Source organism: Carlito syrichta, unplaced genomic scaffold (genome assembly GCF_000164805.1).
Source record: "Carlito syrichta isolate Samal-C Ts95f unplaced genomic scaffold, Tarsius_syrichta-2.0.1 Scaffold309265, whole genome shotgun sequence".
NCBI classification, from domain to species: domain Eukaryota; kingdom Metazoa; phylum Chordata; class Mammalia; order Primates; family Tarsiidae; genus Carlito; species Carlito syrichta.
The window spans coordinates 415,606-435,037 of NW_007253361.1; the positions used below are offsets into that span (position 1 = coordinate 415,606).

At 35.5% G+C, this 19,432-nt stretch overlaps 1 protein-coding gene across 1 annotated transcript; it reads right to left on the reverse strand.

The window, feature by feature from the left end:
- Positions 1 to 17,185: 17,185 nt before the first annotated feature.
- LOC103269452 (olfactory receptor 4M1) lies at positions 17,186 to 18,289 on the reverse strand. Its single transcript, XM_008067033.1, has one exon. The coding sequence runs from the start codon at positions 18,200 to 18,202 to the stop codon at positions 17,261 to 17,263; it is 942 nt and encodes a 313-aa protein (XP_008065224.1). The 5' UTR covers positions 18,203 to 18,289; the 3' UTR covers positions 17,186 to 17,260.
- Positions 18,290 to 19,432: the final 1,143 nt, after the last annotated feature.

Genomic DNA, 19,432 nt, shown 5'->3' on the forward strand with positions numbered 1-19,432 from the left:
ATATGTGCATACAAATATATATAAATGCATACACACACACATCGTATCCTAAACAAAACCAAAGCACAAAGCTTTACATATGGAGTCATTCTTCTTTTCCTTCTTCTTTTCTTTTTTCATTTTTCTGATTATTTGTGCTTATCCATTTATTGACCTTAATAGTTATCATTTCTTCTGTGCATGAAACTTGCTATTGCTGAAGTAAGTCAGAAATAACTCTCTGCTTGCAGTTGTGTGCATCTTTCATGTTATTATGCAGTTGGTTGTTTCTCACTCTTTCAAAATTTGAGGATGTATTTAGGTCATAGAAGAAATTTTGAAGTATCTCTGAGATTGGAGATTATAGGTTTGTGCACTATTCCTTGCATTTTACTCCTTATCATTCCCTATTATCTACTTCTGCTATTTTTTTGCACAAGGGCTCCCTTTATTACACAGGCTGACGTGCAGGGGCAAAATCATGGCTCGCCACAGCCTCAATCTCCTGGGCCCTAGGTATTCTTCCTCCACACTTGGCTAATTTTGTGTTTGTTGTAGAGACACTATGTTGCCCAGACTGGTCTCCAACAACTGGGCTCAAGCAATTCTCTAACTTCAGCCTCCCAAAGTGCTGGAATTACAGGCATGAGCCTCCACACCCAGTCTTCTGTTCTCCTATTGATTCCTTAACATATAAGACGCATTATCATTGAACACTTTTGATTCACTATGCTCCCTTTGTGTACTTCTCTCTACACTTCTTTATGGTACCTATAATGCTCACATCATGCTCATTATGGATCCAGAGACAGAAGATATATTTCATAAGAGAAACATTTCTCTAGGTAAAATGAGGTAAATCCTTGAGAAATAAAAGCACACAAATCTCTGCAAAGACAAGTTTTCTATTCTAACTGTATTAATGATCACTGTGGAAGCTGAAATGGAAATATGAATGCTTGCCACTCCCTCTACTCTATATTCCTATTTTAGATGATATAAAATTTTATCTGATGCTGACAATGCTGGAGCAGTGCAGAGGAGAAAAGAGTGCAGGGTGTAGAGCACACATACGTGTCATCTATGCACTGTTTGTGCTTGGAATCCAGGTTGTCGTCAGAAAGTTCATGGAGCAGATGTTTGAAGACCTGATCCCCATTCACAGTCACTAATTAACCCACTTGTCTATTTCCTTGACCTCCTTTTGCAATATTTATTATCTTCCACTTCTTTCTCATTAAATATTTTTGTACTTTATTTTCTAAAGCTATACGTTTACATTTGAGTTGGTTATATTTTCCCTCCCATTTTATCTTCTCACGCTATCTCATATTTGTTCTCTAACTATTCCTCTTGTCTTTCCACATCTCTCCATCTTACGTGTATTTTTCTCCTCTGTTCTTTTGATTTCTCTGTATTTTTTTAGTTTGAAATACTTTTTCACTCTCTATTTTTCCCTTACTAGACCTATACTTGACATCCCACTAATTCTATTTTTGTTTTCTTTTGAAACATTAGGTGAACAGTAAATGATGTTCTTTCACTCTAATTATTCTAGAGGTGAAAAGTATTTAATACACCTTTCAGTTCTAAATCATTTTCCTTGAACAGTAGCCTGCTTAAAATATTCTGTGTAACCACTTTTAAATTATTTTCCATTCCTTCAAATATTTTGTATGCCTGTAACTAATCTTAATAAAAATTGAGCAATTTACTTTTATGCTTGAAAGAAATTCCTTGTTGATTTGCCCTATCAGCAAAAAAAATATTTAACAAACTTCCTCCAAATAAGAATATTATGTCTATTAATATGTGCTACATAGTTTGTAACCTATTGGCATATATACTTACTAGCTTCTGTGTGTTCTGGGAAATGTGAATAAAGTTAAAGAACATCATCAAATATTTAATTGATGCCAATGTTGATTATGGCACTAGAAGAACTATGCAAGTATATGAAATGATTAGCCTCTAAATATCTTTAATGCCTTGATTTTTAGGTAAAGTAATGAATGTCATAGAAAAAGCCTTCCTTTGGAAATATATCTATCTGTGTTTAAGTTCTTTATCCTGCAATTTTCTTATTCATGAGATCTAGGGACGATCACTCAATCTTCTTTAACCTGAGTTATTTTATTAACTCACTTTGTTGAACTGAGACTCTAATAAGATGAGGATAACAATAATAACATACTTAAGTATAACTAAACTGAAACGAAACCTAGAAAAATGTAGATATTTAGAGGAACTTTAATTTCAAAGAAGTAAATACATGATATAAATTCTCTGTCTCTACCTTTGGAGTAAATCCCTAGGGTAATGGTAGCTGTATAAATCTGAGAGATTACAAGAAAACAATTTATGGAAATTTCACATCAGAAATCTGTCAAAGGCTCAGATTGGTATATGGTAGGACCATTCATAAAATAATTTCTCATCCCAGTATGTGTGGGATCTAATCAGAACTAGCTTCCTGAAAAATCATGAAGTTGGTGAAGATTTTCTCCGTAGCGCTCAGCCTAGAATTTCTGCACAGACTATGATTCCTGTTCTATTTCTTTCCATTAGTATATTTTCTATAAATTTAAAACCAAGTATTACCAATTCCAAGGCAATTTTAATAAAGGCTTTACATTTTCCCAATAAAGTAATTCTAAATATCAGGAGGAACGAGAGTTCTATTATTGAGAACAGGTCAAAGTTGTTGCTATATTATTGCATTCAGACCTCACATCTTATTCTGTCTCTGATCTTTGCATTTTAAGACAACAGATGCCCCACCTGAAGTGTTTCAATACCTGTTTTCACTTCTTTCTTCTTTGTGTTCCTGACAAATATGAAGAATGGCAAAAAAAAGTTTACCTCTTATGCAATCCAAAGCTACTCTCACACAGCAGATATCACTTCCCTCTAATGGAAGGGACAATAACTGATTTTTCCTGCCTTTGTTCTTAAATGTTTCTTCTCACAGAAGCGTCTCTTACACTTTTAAATATGCAACCAATTTGTGATGCAATGGAAAATGTACTTTGGGAATTTGAAGACTAACAAATCTACAGACTACTTTCAATGGGAATTGTTAGAATGCCAGTATGATATAGTCAAAGAATAATAGAAACATGTTTGATACAAATAATCATATATATATATATATAATATATATATGTAAGTTAAAGAGCCACTGTGTCACTTCCAAATTCTAAAATCAGTGTTATATCAGTGACACAGATTATCAAATGACAAGCATGCTTATTAGGTCTATATGGGAAAAAGCCAAGAAGGTTATTTTATTTTTTACTTTCAATTTGAAAAAGAGAAAATTATATAATTGATCAAATCACTGGTATATTAAGAAAGGAAGTAATGTAGTCAAGTAGGCAGTAAGTATGTTAGATTCAGCATATCTCTAGTGACAAAGAGATAGGCAAAGAGCAAATACATGATGTTCACAAAGACTCATCTGGCATAATCCTTCTTAGAGAGAACTGCACATTGTAGGAACAATTTCTAACAAGGAACTGGCTTCCTAAATAGACCTTCTTGTGGTCGTGGCATTTGTCGTTTTCATTTTAGGAAAATAGGGGTCTTTTATGTTCCACTAAAGCAATGATGAAGAACTATTTCTTTTTCAATTAAACATTATTAAACAGAAAAAAATAAGAATAATATAGTAGAAAGAAATATAATTTAAATTTTTGTATATTTGATTCATCTTAAAGAGAAAGATTTGTATCTTAAAAATTAAAATACTAAACATTTAAACAAATTTTGAATAAATTACGATGCATACATAAACATATTTTGTTCTAATTTATGTCCCAGAAAAGGAGAAATGAGAGGAGTGGAAAATGGGAGAAAGGGAGGGAAAAAGAGAAACACAAAATTATGAAGATAAAAATATGGATAAAGAGAAAGGGCAAATTAAAGAGCAGAAACAAATGCAAAGACAGTAATAGAAAAATAGAAAATGAATATTAAAAGACTAAGAGACCTAAAAATGTGTTTTCTGAAAAACTATATACACAAAATAAACTCAACATATAAATTAATGTTATGTATTTAAAAAAATAAAAAAACAAGTGACAGATCTAAAGAATCATATGTGGAGAGACAGTCCCATCTTGTAGTATATTATTACACTCTTTCATGCCACCAGAGACTTTTAAAAAGTGATTTTTTTCATTAACTGTAAACATACCCAGAGACCTTTCTTTATAACATTTTTCATGATACTTAAAACGAAATTAGTGGAGGTTGTGTGAAAGATAAATTGGTTTAAAATTGAGGTTTTGCGGCCAGGATTGGCTCAGCCTGTAATCCCAGCACTTTGGGAGGCCGAGGCGAGTGAATTGCCTGAACCCGTGGGTTCAAGTTCAGCCTGGGCAACTTGGTGAGACCTTATTTCTACAATTAAAAAAAAATTAGCCGGGCGTGATAGTGCGCGCCTGTAGTTGTGACTACTTTGAAGATTGAGGCGGAAGGATTGCCAGAGCCCAGCAGGTCGACGCGGGGTGGCCATGGGCGTGCCTGCCACTTCACCCCAGCCTGGGCAATGGGGTGAGACTCTAACTAAAAAAAAAAAAAATTGAGGTTTTGTTTCTGTAACCGCTATCCTGTTCCAATATGGTCTATATGCCTATTCTTCTACCAGTACCAGGCTGTTTTAATTCTTGTAGCCTTATAATAAAGTTTAAAGTCCAGAAATGTGATGCCTCCTGTTTGTTTCTTTTGCTAAGGATTGTTTTGACTATTTTTGGTAGTTTATGTTTCCATATGAATGCCTCCCCCTTCTGGGACTATACCCAGAGGAATTCAAATCATTCTACAAAAAAGATACCTGTGCATGTTTATTGCAGCCCTATTCACAATAGAAAAAATATGGAACAGACCTTGCTGCCCATCGAAAGTGGAGTGAATTTTTTTTAAATGTGGTACATATACTTGATGGAATATTACACAGCCATAAAGAAGGACAAAATTATGGACTTCTTGGCAACTTGGATGGATTTAGAGTCTATCATACTCAATGACCTATTACAGAAACAAAGGACTGAGCACCACATGTTCTCAGTCATAAGTGGACCCTGAACATTTACCATAATACTACATGAAAGGGATTGGAAGTAGCGGGAAACTGCCAGAGAAGGCACTGGGGACATAACATCAATAAGAGTACCTGATGCCAAACCAGAAAAAGTGAGGACAAATGGGAGGCCCAAACTTCACCTGTATGATAACCACTTGTATACCTAATGCTGACTTGTACCCCACATCTTTAAAATAAAAAAATGTTTAAATGAAATTAGCTTGATGACCTAAATCAGTCCTCAGGATGGAGGCTTGTTATTCCTATTGGGAAAGATTTGTCTTCTTAGACAATTTTTGAAGCAAAAACCATGAACTAAGCTATATTATGGAGTCTGCAATGCAGCACTGAACAAGACAGAAAAAGTCCCTGTTCCTGAGAATTTTATATCCTGACTCATGGAAACAGACAATAAACAAATACACTAGAGAAAACACATCCAATTTTTTTTTATTAATCAGTATTTTTTATTATGGTTTTGTGGGGTACAGTTAAGGGTTAGGTGTACAATTACGTTTCATTCAGGCACCCTGTTGATAAGAAGTGTTTTCCCATCCCCAGACAGATATTTGCTACTGTTAATCCCATCACATCCGATTTTGATGAGTGCTATGACAAAAATATAGCACAGATAGGGGAAAAGAATTCTATTCCAAATGAGCTGACCAGGGAGTCTTTCTGGCAAGATGACATTTCAACAAAGACTTGAATGATTAGAATAAGCCAGCTCTATGAAAACCTGAAGATAGCAAAAAGCCATGAAAGATGGAACCAGTGCACTAAGAAGCAGAAAGGAGGACAGTGTAGCAAGACAGTAATGAGCAAATGGAAAATTATGTAAGACAAGATGGCAAGTTTAAGCCAAATATCGGCCAAATGACAATCAGTCATCAATCTTTATGATTGATGAGGTAATAAGCAGAGAAGTGCCCCTGTCTGATTTGCATGTTTAGAATGTTGTTCTGGTACTACTGTGTGGAAAATGGATTATAGAATACATTGTGAAGGCAAGGATACCAGTTAGAGAGCATTTGAAGTACTATAAAAAGAGATGATGGTAAATTAGAGGTTAAGAAGTAGAAGAGGAGATGGGGGAAACAACTTACACCAAAGATAAATTTTTAGAGAGATAGCCAATGGGACTTATTGACGGACTGGATATGAGAAGTATGGAAGCAAGTTTTTTTTGTTTGTTTTTTTGTTTTTGTTTTTTGGGAAGCAAGTATTTTTGGTGGCATAACTATGTAGATGGTTGTGCAATTTACAAATGTGGGGATAACTGGATCAGGTAAGAGTTTGGAATTCAGGCAATCTGCTTTAAACAAATTTGGTTTTTTAAATGTATTTCATTTGAAATAGTTGGTATATTTATATTTTTTAAATAAAAAGAAATTCATACAGTGAGAAATTCCCTTCCCATATAAATCTTCCATTTGCCCCTTTCACCTTACATCTCAGAACAGAAAGCTAATATTCATTTTTTTAGTTTTTCAAGAAATTATATATGTTTACAAACTAGCATTAAAATGAATTCTTTGTTATGTTTCTTGAAATATGGTTTATGTACATTAAAATACATAGATCTAAGTATTCAACTTGTTAGCTTCTGTTTAATATATACTCTGGAGGAATCACAGTTACAAACAAGATAAAGGATGTTTCCAAATCACTCCAGAAAGTTGCTTTATGATCCTTGCCATCTGTGCCTCCTAACTAGCACCATAGTGAGCTACCACATTTTAATTCCTAATATTGTAGATTCATTTTGCCTGTTATTGAATTTTATAAAATAGGAGCATATGGAATGTATTGTTTTGTATATGGCTTTTAAACTCAGCATTGGAAATTCATGCCTGTTGTTGCCTTATCTGCAGTTATCCGTTTTTACTGCTGAATAATGTTCCGTTGTATGTTTGCAACCCAAAGGTTTTTTTTAAATCATTTTATCCTTTTATGTACATTTGGGTTATTTCAAATCTTAGGCTACAAAGGAGGTTTTCATAAGCTTGCTAATTTAAGTCATTTTGTAGATATGTCTTAGCTAAACACTTACAAATAGGATTATTGGATATGAAGTAGGTATGTGTTTACATCTACTTGAACTTATCTGAAATTTCTATTCAGTTTTGTAAATAGTTAATGATTATAAATTCCAACAGCAATGAGTTCATGTTACTCTACCAACTCACCAACATTTGGTATTATGTTTTAATCACGCCTTTTTATTTTCTGCATACCTGGTGCTCTGACATGTTGAGGCTTTCTCACACTGGAAGTACTGCCAATCTCACGGCTAGCCAATTTCTAGAGAGAGTAAAGGCATCACCTAATCCAGAGCCCATACACCAACCACTTCTTTTGTCAGGCATCCATAGGGTTATTGCACTTCAGGCCACTATCTTTCTGACCTAATCACCCCAGGACCAAGTATCAAACAATTAGAGACAGTCCCTATCCTCTCGGGCCTTTGACAATCTGTGTGTCAACCCAGACAATCTTAAACCTTCTTGTCCTGCCTCACCCATTCATTTCCACAGAACCCACAATAAAGGTCCTGGCCTACCGTTTCATATCTTCCCATACACTTAACCTTGTGCTTGTCCATGAGACTCCCTGTGTGGTATGCCACACCTTCTGTTTCTAGGTATTTGTGAGTCTAAAAACATCTTCCCTTATGACAGTCATTCCCATGACTGCATGGTAAGACATGATTAAAGTAAATTCTGAGTACCTTTAAAACAATTAATGCAGCAACCTTGATGGCAACAGAGCCTGAACCTTGATTTATACCTTGATGGCTGCTGCATTGTGTTTTTATCAGTAGTTGCCACAGATTCCCAACCTAAAATCACAGAGCTGAAAAAGCTGAGTCCTCCCAGAGCTTCTACATAGTCTAGAGTGTCAGCAATCTAGGACTGAGCACCTGGAGGCACGCAACATATTTCTCCATGTTGGTGGAGCAACCAGGGTCCAGGACAGAGCACCTAGAGTTGTATGGGTAAAAATAACTGACTACATCAGTTTCTAGACATGTTCCTAGATGAGAACAGGGATGAGGAGTGACTACTCTTAGTGCTATTAGATGAGTCTGATCCATCGAGTCATTTCTATGAAAACATCTAGTCTCCAAGACATGATGTGTTCCTGAGCGTACTTAATAAACCCTTTCCTCTTTTCCTACTGAGCTATTTTGTCCAGTTTCTCAGAGTAGTGGAAGAGTACTCTGCCTGAATGCTTGATTGTGTGTTCTGGTCCATTTCCCCGATAATTAATAATGTTGTACATTTCTTCAGGAACTTACTAATCACTTATATATCTTCTTTTCTGATGTATCTTTTGCTGATTGTTTTACTTGGCACAAAAGAGAGACTAAATTTTTCTTCCGGTGTGTGATTTCATTATGAATTGTATAATGGTGTATCTTAATGAGCCATTTTTTAATTTTCTGAGGTACCATTTATCAACTTTTATGATTATAGCTGCTTTTATTGCATTTTTTATTTTTTTAAGATGTGGGGTACAATTCAGGATTAAATATACAAGTGGTCATTGTACAGATAAAGTTTACCCCTCCCTTTGATCCCCACTTTGCCTGGTTTAAGATCAGGTACCCTTACTGATGTTATGTGCCTCTCCCCAGCCCCAGCATTTTCCCACTACTGACAGTCGTTTTCCTATAGTATTATAACAGTTAGATAAATCAGACAATAAAAGGAAATCAGGGATATCCAAATACGAAAAGAGAAAATTAAGTTATCCCTCCTTGCTGACGATATGCTCCTATAATTTGGAAATCCAAAGGAATCTGTCAAAAACCTCCTTGCACTGATAATGGACTTTGACAAAGTCTCAACGTACAAAATAAATGTGCAAAAGACAGTCACATTCTTATACATCAACAACAAACTGAGAACCAAATAAAAAGCACAATCCCATTCAAATTAGCCACCAAAAAAAGAGAAACATCTTGGTATCTTCCTAACCAGAGAAGTGAAAGAGCTTTACAACAAAAACTACAAAACATTGCCCTTGGCTTATATAAATGATATTTCTATGTACTGCCGTTCTTTCTTTTTCTAAACATTAGAACTGTGTTGTTTCTGCTTTCCAAGACAGTAGATGTTTATTTAGATTTGCCCACAGACTTGTTCTTTTTCTCTATCCTCTCAAACCTCCCGTCTGTGACCACTTTCTTGTTTCAAGTATATCCCTTGAAACTTATTTCAGTGATTGTGTACTTTTGGCAAACTCTCTGTTCCTGTATTTTTGTTTGTTTGTTTTTTTGAGGATGTATTAATTTGATTATATTTTCACAGAAATGACAATTATTTTCTCATGCAACACTGATTATAACTCTTCGCTGCTTTAAAATTCTGCTGTTTAATAAGTCAGATATTATCCTGACTCCTTTTCCCTTGAAGATGATTTCTGTTTCTCTCCACAGATGCTTTCAACTTCTGCTCAGATGTCTTTATTGATCTGGAATCCCACTATGATGTGTCTGTTCATGCATTTTTTAAAAATTAGTCAATTAATATCTTAGCAGCATTCCTAATTATGGAGTTTGGTGTCTTTTAGTAGTTTGGGGAAATTTTCAGCATTATTTCTTCAATACAGCTTCCATCACATTTTGGCTAGCCTCTGCTTTGAAACTGATGAGATATATTTAGACCTTTTCATTCTGCTCTCAGTGTCTCTTAACCGCTCCTTCATTTTTTTCCAATGTTGTTTCTGCCCTGCATAGTTTATTTTCTCAGCTCTATATTCTAGTTTACCCTGTATCTCATGTTCTAACTTAAAATCAAATACATTTATTGAATTTTTATCTGAATCTGCAGTTCTTTAACTTATATTTTTTTCATTGTATAGTGTTTTTGCATTTATCCATTTTTTCAATCTCTTCTTCATTTCTTTGAACATACTAAGCTTACATAATTTATATGCTATAGGCCTTCTATGATTTTTATTCTTCTGTCTGTTCTTTTGACTCACAGAGCCTTCCTTTATTGTGTGTTCACTTCCATCTGACTGCAGACTCTATGTCTTGAAAGTTTACCTGTGGAAGAGTTGAATCCTGGAATAAACACAGGAACCTCAAGAGGATATTGCTGTTTTTTTCTGTCGAGAGATATTACAACTTTGGAACCAAAAACTTTGAACAAAATTATCAGCTCACAGTGAAAAAAGAAAATTATCAGCTTGCAGTGCAATTCCAATTCAAAAAATATATGTGAGCCTATTTATGGTTCATTAATTCTTCTTTTATCTCTTTTGCATCTTTGGGTGGTGAGCTTTTTCAAAACTATTTCTCCACTCCTCTGAGAATATATTCTTTGGCACCTTAGCTAGTTGTGGTATATATCATTGGGTGAGTACATCACTGGGAGAACCCTGGGATTTATCTCCTATCTATTTCCACCCCTACTACTCACCTTCGTGGGTGTGAAAACAGAACACAAGTTTCATTGTAAAAGCTGATTTGTGTTTATTTATTTCTCTGGCTTTTCAATTTTACTTAGAGTCTCAATGTTCTGTACTTTTTTTGCCAACTTATAAAAATATTTAAAAAGATACTTATCCAAATGTGTATTTGTTTTTAGTGAGAGATGCAGTAAAGCTATCTAAGTGTGTCACCAGACAGAAACAGAATGCTGTCCTGTAGTTTCTGCAACCTCACAGAATTTAACATTTCATGCAGCTTTACCTTGCAAATCCCCACATCAGTTTTAGTCTTAGAGTTATATTTTAATAAACCTAATATCATATTAAATACAGTAGTCTCTCCTTTTCCATAGTTTCGCTTTTCACAGTTCAATTTATCTCTGGTCAACTACAGTCCAAGAATAGTACATGGAAAATTTCAGCAATAAAAAATTCATAAGTTTTAAATTGAACACTGTTCCAAGTAGCATGATGAAATCTTGAGCTGTCCTGCTCCATTCTGCCAGGGTTGTGAATTATCCCTTTGTCTAGCACATCCACGCTCTACATGCTGCCTGCCCACAAGTCACTTAGCCATCTTGGTTATCATATCAGCTGTCAGATTATCACAATGCTTGTGTTCAAGTAAACTTTATTGTGCTTAATAGTGGCCTCAAAGCATAAGAGTAGTGACGCTAGCATGCTGCTATAATTGTTTTATTTTATTATTAGCTATTGTTATTAATCTCTTACTGTGCTTAATTTATAAATTAAATTTTATCATAGTTATGTATGTATAGAAAGAAACATAGTCTATATGTAAGGTTTGATACTATCTACAGTTTTAGTCATCCACTGGAAGTCAGTTTCTTAGGCCTCACATGGTTGACTGAATTTTGTTCTCTGATAATTTCTTCAAAAGAGATCTAAGAAATAACATTCTCAGATTTTCCTCACATATTTAAAACTGTTTGGAACCTTTTTGTTTAAATGCCAGTTTGACACTGACTTGACTGAAGAATCATGTACTTGTCTTTATCCCCAACTGCATTTACATAAAGATAGTAATTGTATTATGGAGCAATGTATAATACACTGACTGATCTGCTTCCAATAAATGGGTGAGTGAGACTTTATAAACTTTGTTAAAGAAAAATCCAAATCCCATTTTTAAAAATTTCATTTAAATTTGTTTTTTCTTTATAAATTCATATATTTTAATTTTCAGTGAACATACATTATTTTGTAATTAAAAAACAAGAAAACCTAGTCGGGCTCGGTGACTCAGCCTGTAATCCCGCTCTTTGGGAGGCTGAGGTGAGTGGATTGCCTGAGCCCGCGGGCTCGAGACCCACCTGGGCAACTTGGCGAGACCTCATCTCTGCAATAAAATCAAAAAATTAGCCGGGTGTGGTAGTGTACGCCTGTAGTTCCAGCTACTTGGAAGGCTGAGGCGGAAGGATCACCGGAGCCCAGCAGGTTGAGGCTGCAGTGGCCGGGAGCATGCCACTGCACTCCAGTCTGGGCAGAGTGAGACTCTAACTCAAAAAAAAAAAACAAGAAACTTTAATTTTCTTTGCATAATAAACCTTTATTAAAACCAGATATAATAGTAAAATATATCTTGTTAATATTGAGATTAGCGAAGTGCCACAAAAATGGATGGAACTTGGGTTATGATTGCTCATGAAAGTCAGTGTATAGTTGAAAGCATAATCACAATATTTAACTAAAGACAATTTACTCAATTCAGTTATTACTGATTTTAAAAATGGAAGCCCAACAGCAGTTTTGGAAGGAAGGAAGAAAAGGTGAGGCAAGAAAAAAATGATTAAAAGATATTTAAGTAACTAAGAAGAAATGAGAAAGAATGTGGATGAAAGGAGTCCTCAGCCTGATTTACTAAAGACTGCTGAGGACACTGGGTTCCTTGGAGGCAGCACTGCATGTGCCAGGATTGTATATGAGGTTGACATCTATTTCTTCTACACTAGCCAGCCTTATCTCTGCTCATTATTTAAGTTAGAGCCTTTCAATCTGACAGAGTTCTTCAGTATTGACACTACTGACATTTTGAGCCAGGTAATTTGTGGGGTTTAGAGATTGGTGGAGGGGAGATCTGTCCTGTGCATTGTAAGATGTTTAAGAATACAAGAAGCCAGTATCAGTTCCTAGTTGTGACCACTAGAAAGGTCTCAAGGCATTGCCAAATGTCTTTCAGGAGCATGGGGTAAAATTATTCCCAGTCCTTATTTCAACCCTGTCCTGCACGAACCAGGCTACAGGTTATTTATTAGTTTGACAAAAGTTTCTCCTTCTTCATTAATATTAGAGTCTAATTTCAAATAATATTTCTAAGTAAGCAAGCAAGTAGTTATCATACTACTGTTTTAGGCTTTTTTCCTATTTATTGCTAGCATCAATATTTTCAGCAAACATCCTTCTGTAGTAGTAGCAGCATACTGGTGTTTGAAGAGCGTATCAAGTCAGTGGTCTCTTTCCAAAGACCACTAATCCTAGTTTGATAAAAGATAAGTGACAAAATAAATAGAATAGAATAGACTGATTCAGTTATTAAGAAATGACCAAAGATAATATAAGATCCAGAAACATAACTCATTATTTTATTATGTATAGGCTCATATTTTGTATTTTATATTATTTAAATTATGTTGCAAATAATTAAAGAACTCTACTGATTAACTCATTTCCAGGTGATGAGAACTCAACAAAAAATTTAGGAATTATAACTTTAATCTGTGTCTTTGGGTTCGCAGAGAAGAAGTCATGTAACACGAAGATGGAAGAAGGTAATTACAGGGGAAAATTCCCAAAACAAAAAAATCAATCATCATTCCATTGTACCATCATTCCATTGTGCATATCTGAGATACACTGGGTCTGGGTCTGGCAAAAATTACCATCTCAGTTAGTAAATAGAATATCTGTATGTAAATGGTAACTCCAACTTTATTTGTACCATTTATTTGTATAAATAATTCCTGATGTTGACAAGAATCTAAATCCCTCAAAGTTTAGTCACATTACAAATAAAATAAAACAAAATAAAAGATAAAAGTTGAATGCACACAAAGTACTCTTGCCCTTTGGTGAAAGAACTCCCTAGTTTTGAGACTGAAAATTAAATTTAAGTAAATGAACACATCCTACAAACTCAAATGGTCTAATCTACCTTTTACATTCTGAAGCATAGTGAATAATTGAGTTCTCAGTGTCAGGGGAAAAGAAATCAGTTCCTAATAATTATTTCACTAAAAGATCATGGGAATTAATATATGCAGGTCTCTTCCACATGCAGTGAAAAAAATAGCTTAATGGTGGCTTTGTTGAAGATTAGTTGGTTGAAAGACTGAGTTTTTGCTTCCAGATTCTGTCCTATTCCAATGGCATATGTGGCTACTCTTGTACCAGTACTAGCTGTTTTGGTTACTGTAGACTTGTAGTAAAGTTCAAAGTCTGGAAGTGTGGTACCTCCCATTTTGTTCCTTTTGCTAAGGATTATTTTGTCTATTCATGCTCTTTTTTATTTCCATATGAATTTCTGTATTCTCCAGGTCTGAGAAAAATAATGTTGGTAATTTGATGATTATTGCATTAAATCTGTAGATTGCCTTGGGTAGGATGAACATCTTGAAAATATGGATTCTTCCAATCCATGAGCAAGGAATGTTTTTCAATTTGTTTGTGTCATCTTTGATATCTTTGAGCAGTGTTTTGTAGTTCTTGCTGTAAAGATCTTTTACTTCTCTGTTTAAGTGGATGCCAAGGTATTTCATTTTATGTGTGTGTGTGGCTATTGTGGATGGAATTATGCCTTTTATTTGCTTTTTTGTCTGCTGTTGCTAGTGTGTAGAAATGTAACTGTCTCTTGTACATTGATTTTTTTACCCCGAGACTTTACCAAAGTCGATTATCAGTGTGAGAAGGCTTTTGACAGACTCCCTAGGGTTTTCCAGATATAGAATAATAGCATCCGGAAAGAGGGATAGCTTAACTTCCTCTTTTTTCTATTTGGATACTTTTAATTTCCTTCTCTTACTTGATTGCTGTGGTTAGGACTTCCAACACTATGTTGAACAGGAAGGGTGAGAGTGAGCATCCTTGTCTTATTCTTATTCTTAGCAGAAATCCTTCCAATTTCTGCCCATTGAACAAAATGTTGGCTGTGGGTTTATCAAAGATGCCTCTTACTGTTTTGAGGAATGTTCCTTCTATGTCTGGATGTTCAAGAGTTTTCATCAAGAAGTAATGCTGGATTTTGTCAAATTCATTTTCTGCATATAATGATATAATCAGCAAATGGTGCTGGGAAAACTGGCTGACCACATGCAGAAGAATAAATTAAGACTTCTACCTATTACCATATACAAAAATCAAATCTAAATGAATCAAATACGTACCAAAACGTAAAACATCAAACTATAAGAATCCTAGAAGAAAACACAGGAAACACTCTTATACACATCAGAGCAGGCAAACAATTTTTGATCAAATTCCAAAAAGTGAATGTCATAAAAGCTAAGCTAGACAACTGGAACCTCATCAAATGAAAAGTTTTTGCACATAAAAGAAACCATGAAAAGAATGGTGAGACAACCCGCAGAAACAGATTTGGAAATTATGTATTTGACAAATGCCTAACTTCCAGGATCTACAAGGAACAAAAAAGAACTGAAAGGAAAAAAACAAACAACCCTATTAAAAAGTGGGCAAAGGACATGAATAGACACTTTTCAAAAGAAGATGTATGAGCAGCCAACAAATACATGAGAAAATGCTCAGCCTCAATAATCATCAGAGAAATGCAAATCAAGACTACAGTAAGATACCATCTAACTCCAGTAAGGATGGCCATTATTAATAAATCAAAAAACAACAGATGCTGGCATGGATATGGAGAAAAGGGAATGCTTCTACACTGTTGGTGGGAGTGTAAGCTAGTTCAACTTTTATGGAAAGCAGTGTGGCAATTCCTAATAACTAAAAATTGACCTTCCATATGTTCCAGCAATCCCTCTCCTGGAAATATACGTGGAGAAACATAATTAACTCTATCAAAAAGACAACCTACACATGCACTATTCACAATAGCAAAAATGTGAAACCAACCTGACTGTCCATCAAAGTGGACTGGATGAAGAAAACGTGATACATATATACAATTGAGAATGCAGCCATAAAGAAGAACAAAATCATGGGCTTCACAGCAAATTGGATAGACTTGGAGACTATCATACTTAGTGATCTATCACAAAAGAATTGGATACCACATGTTCTCACTCATAAGTGGGACCTAAGCATTAATCACATTAGCACAAGGGAGGGATTGGCAGTCACTGGGCACTTCCAGGAGAGGGAGAGAAGGAGGGATGGAACATAATACAAAGAGTACCAGGGCCAGTTGAAGGCCCAAACTTCATCTGCTTGCAAGTGACTTGTGTAGTTAATCCTTACTTATACCCCAACATCTTTATAATAAAATAAATTTACTTATAAAAAATAACTTAATAGGAACAAATTCTGAGTGAAAGTGCTAACTAAAGTAAGTAGCACCATACCAATTTAAGTTTAACATGAGAAGTAGAATTAGCAAATACAGAAAACACACAAAGGTGACAAAAGGAAACAATTTTTAAAAATACACAGCTAATAATCCCAGTCAACCTAGAACACTTTTCCCCCTAGTCTGCTTTCACTCTGAAAAATGTAAGCAGAAACTGGCTATAAAAATCACTAGTTGTCTGGAGGCTTCATCTGGAATAAGGGGAATCTAGCGTAGCAAACAAATTACAGTCTGCCCTGAAGACATAACAATTGTTTCTTTAATGTGAAAAAATATTTTTATAAAGTGAAAACATTAAACTTTCACCAATACTGTTGTAGAGTTACCACCTGAAATACGAGTTGTAATATCTTGTATAAATAAATCCTCTGTTTCCATCATTAACTCTGGGAAGAGCAAGAAATAATCAATTTTTCCAACCCAGGAAAATGGCTAACCAAATGTCATCCCACTGAGCCAATGTTGAAATATGACAACAAGCCAGGCTCGGTGGCTCAGCCTGTAATCCCGCGCTTTGGGAGGCTGAGGTGAGTGGATTGCCTGAGCCCGCGGGTTCAAGACCCGCCTGGGCAGGCAAGACCTCAACTCTACAATAAATCAAAAAATTAGCCGGGCATGGTAGCGCGTGCCTGTAATTCCGGCTACTCGGAAGGCTGAGGCGGAAGGATCACCGGAGTCCAGCAGGTCGAGGCTGCGGTGGCCGGGATCGGCCACTGCACTCCAGTCTGGGCGACAGAGTGAGACTCCAACTCAAAAAAAAAAAAAAGAAAGAAAGAAGACAACAATATTGAATTCTCTAACTTGAAGCCAGTCGTTTTCACATGCTTGTCATTTCCTTTTTCATATTTATAATGAATGAGTCTACCAGGTCATTTTTTATATTTTTCAACACATTCTCTTTGTTGTCAAAATCTTTCCAGCATAGTTACTAAATAAACAATTAGTAAAAAGGTATTTTAACACACCATTATTATATCTTAAATTCTAGCAATGATCTTCCAGATATTACACAGTAGATATGAGTAAATTAATCTTCATCTTAATGCCTTTGTTTTTCACCATAAAGAGGAACAGAGGAAAATCATAGTGAAATTTTCAAAATACGGATGAAAGGAGGAAGTGAACACAGAATTGTTACCTACTTTAGGACAAAGATCCTCAGGAGAGCTATAAAATATACCATTTATCTTTCACTTCTGTTTGCAAAAAATATACCCGTTAACCAACTTCTTCATGGCTGTCTTTACTTCCTTGTTTCTCAATGTGTAGATGATGGGATTAAGTAAAGGGAATATCACAGTATGGAACACAGAAACCACTTTATCTAGGGAAAAAGAGTCAAAAGGACGAGCATAAATGTAGATGGATGGGCCAAACATCAGCACCACAATAGTAATGTGGGAATAGCAGGTGGACATGGCTCTGTTGGTATTCTCACCTGAGCCTGATTGCTTCTTCAGCATGACCAGAAGGAAGGCATAGGACATTAAAAGAGCAGTGAAACACACCACGGAGATCAGACCACTGCTAAAGATCATCACTAACTCCTCTGGGAAGGTATTGGCACAGGCAATCCGGACAACCTGTGTGATGTCGCAGAAGTAACTGTCTAACTTATTGGGCCCACAGAAGGGAAGTCGAACAATGAGAGCCACCTGTATTATAGAATGAACAAAGCCACCCACCCAGGAGAGAACCACCAGGATACTGCAGAGATGTCGATTCATGATGGTAGCATAGTGGAGGGGGCGGCAGATAGCAGCATAGCGGTCAAAGACCATCACTGTGAGCAGGAACATCTCTGAAGCCCCAACAAAATGCAAGAAGAAGAGCTGTGCAATGCACCCACCAAAGGAAATTACCTTCCTCTCCACAAAGAAGTCTACAAGCATTTTAGGGGCTGTGATAGAGGAGTACCAAATATCAAGGAAGGCCAGGTTAGCCAACAGGAAATACATGGGAGAAGTCAGATGAGGGTCAAGCCTAATGGTGCAAATGATAAGGATATTCCCTGGAAGAATAAACAAATAAAAGGATAAAAATATAACAAATAGGACTAGTTGCACTTCCTGAGCCTGAGATAGGCCAATAAGAACAAATTCTGTCACCCTGGTGTAATTTGCAGGTTCCATTTCTTCAATTTTTCATAATATAGCTATGAAAAATAAAGAAATTATAATTACTCTAAGTAGCATTTAGCAAGAGTTATATCACTGCTTTCAAAACTGTCATATGTGCCTTGTCATTAAGAAATTGCATTAAGATACATTTGATTGACCATTTTATATTTGATAAACTAACATAGGGAGAGAGTAAGTGATGAGCCTGTAAATTCAAAACATTGAAATCATATGAGGTGTGTCATGTATCTGAAACCTAAATCTCAGCTTGTTAATGTCAGTGTCCTATTCTTTATGAAGATCAACAATGTACTAATCCTTACCCTAGACATCTATATTAGTAAGCAATATGTGCAAATATTTCTGAATGAAGCCAAACTTTAGATTGGTAATTGAAGATGCAGCCTGTTTCTTCTAGATCTTTTTTATTGAGTATTCTTGCCAATTTGGAAACTTAAAAAGGCTTGCAGTCTAATAGCATGTATACTTATGTGGTATCATTTTAATTATAATCTATAAAAAGAGATCTCAAAGTTCCACGAGTAGCGAATGGACTTTTTTTCCAAAGAAAAATAATAATAATAACTCAAAAAACATGCTGGAGTGGATGTGGGGGAAAAGGGAACAATTTTACACTGTTGGTAGGAGTGTAAACTAATACATCAGTGGAAAATCGTGTGGTGATTTCTAAAAGATCTAAAAATCAACCTGCCATGCAACTCAGCAATCTCGCTTCTGGGAATATACCCAGAGGAACTCAGATCACTCTATCAAAAAGATACCTACACATGTATGTTTATTGCATCATTATTCATAATAGCAAAAACATGGACCCAACCACGCTGCCCATCAAAAGTGGGCTTGGTAAAGAAAATGTGGTACATATACGTGATGGAATATTATGCAGTATTAAAAAAATAAAAATTATGGACTTCGCAGCAACTTGGGAGGATTTAGAGTCTATAATATTCAGTGATTTATCACAGAAACAAAGATCTAAGTATTATATGCACTCACTTATAAGTGGACCCTGAGCATTTTTTATAATACTATAAGAAAGGGATTGGCAGCAGTGGGACATTGCCGGGGGGGTGGGGGACAAAATATCAGTAAGGGTACCCAAACCTTACCTGCATGATGACCACTTATGTACCTAACCCTGAATTGTACCTCACATCTTTAAAATAAAAATATAAAATTTGGGGTGGAAAAACTTGTACAGCTTAATCTTTGGTAACAAGT

Bases quoted from the DNA above. Each gene is read 5' to 3' on its own strand.
- LOC103269452 (XM_008067033.1), bottom strand. From the start codon at position 18,202: ATGGAACCTGCAAATTACACCAGGGTGACAGAATTTGTTCTTATTGGC.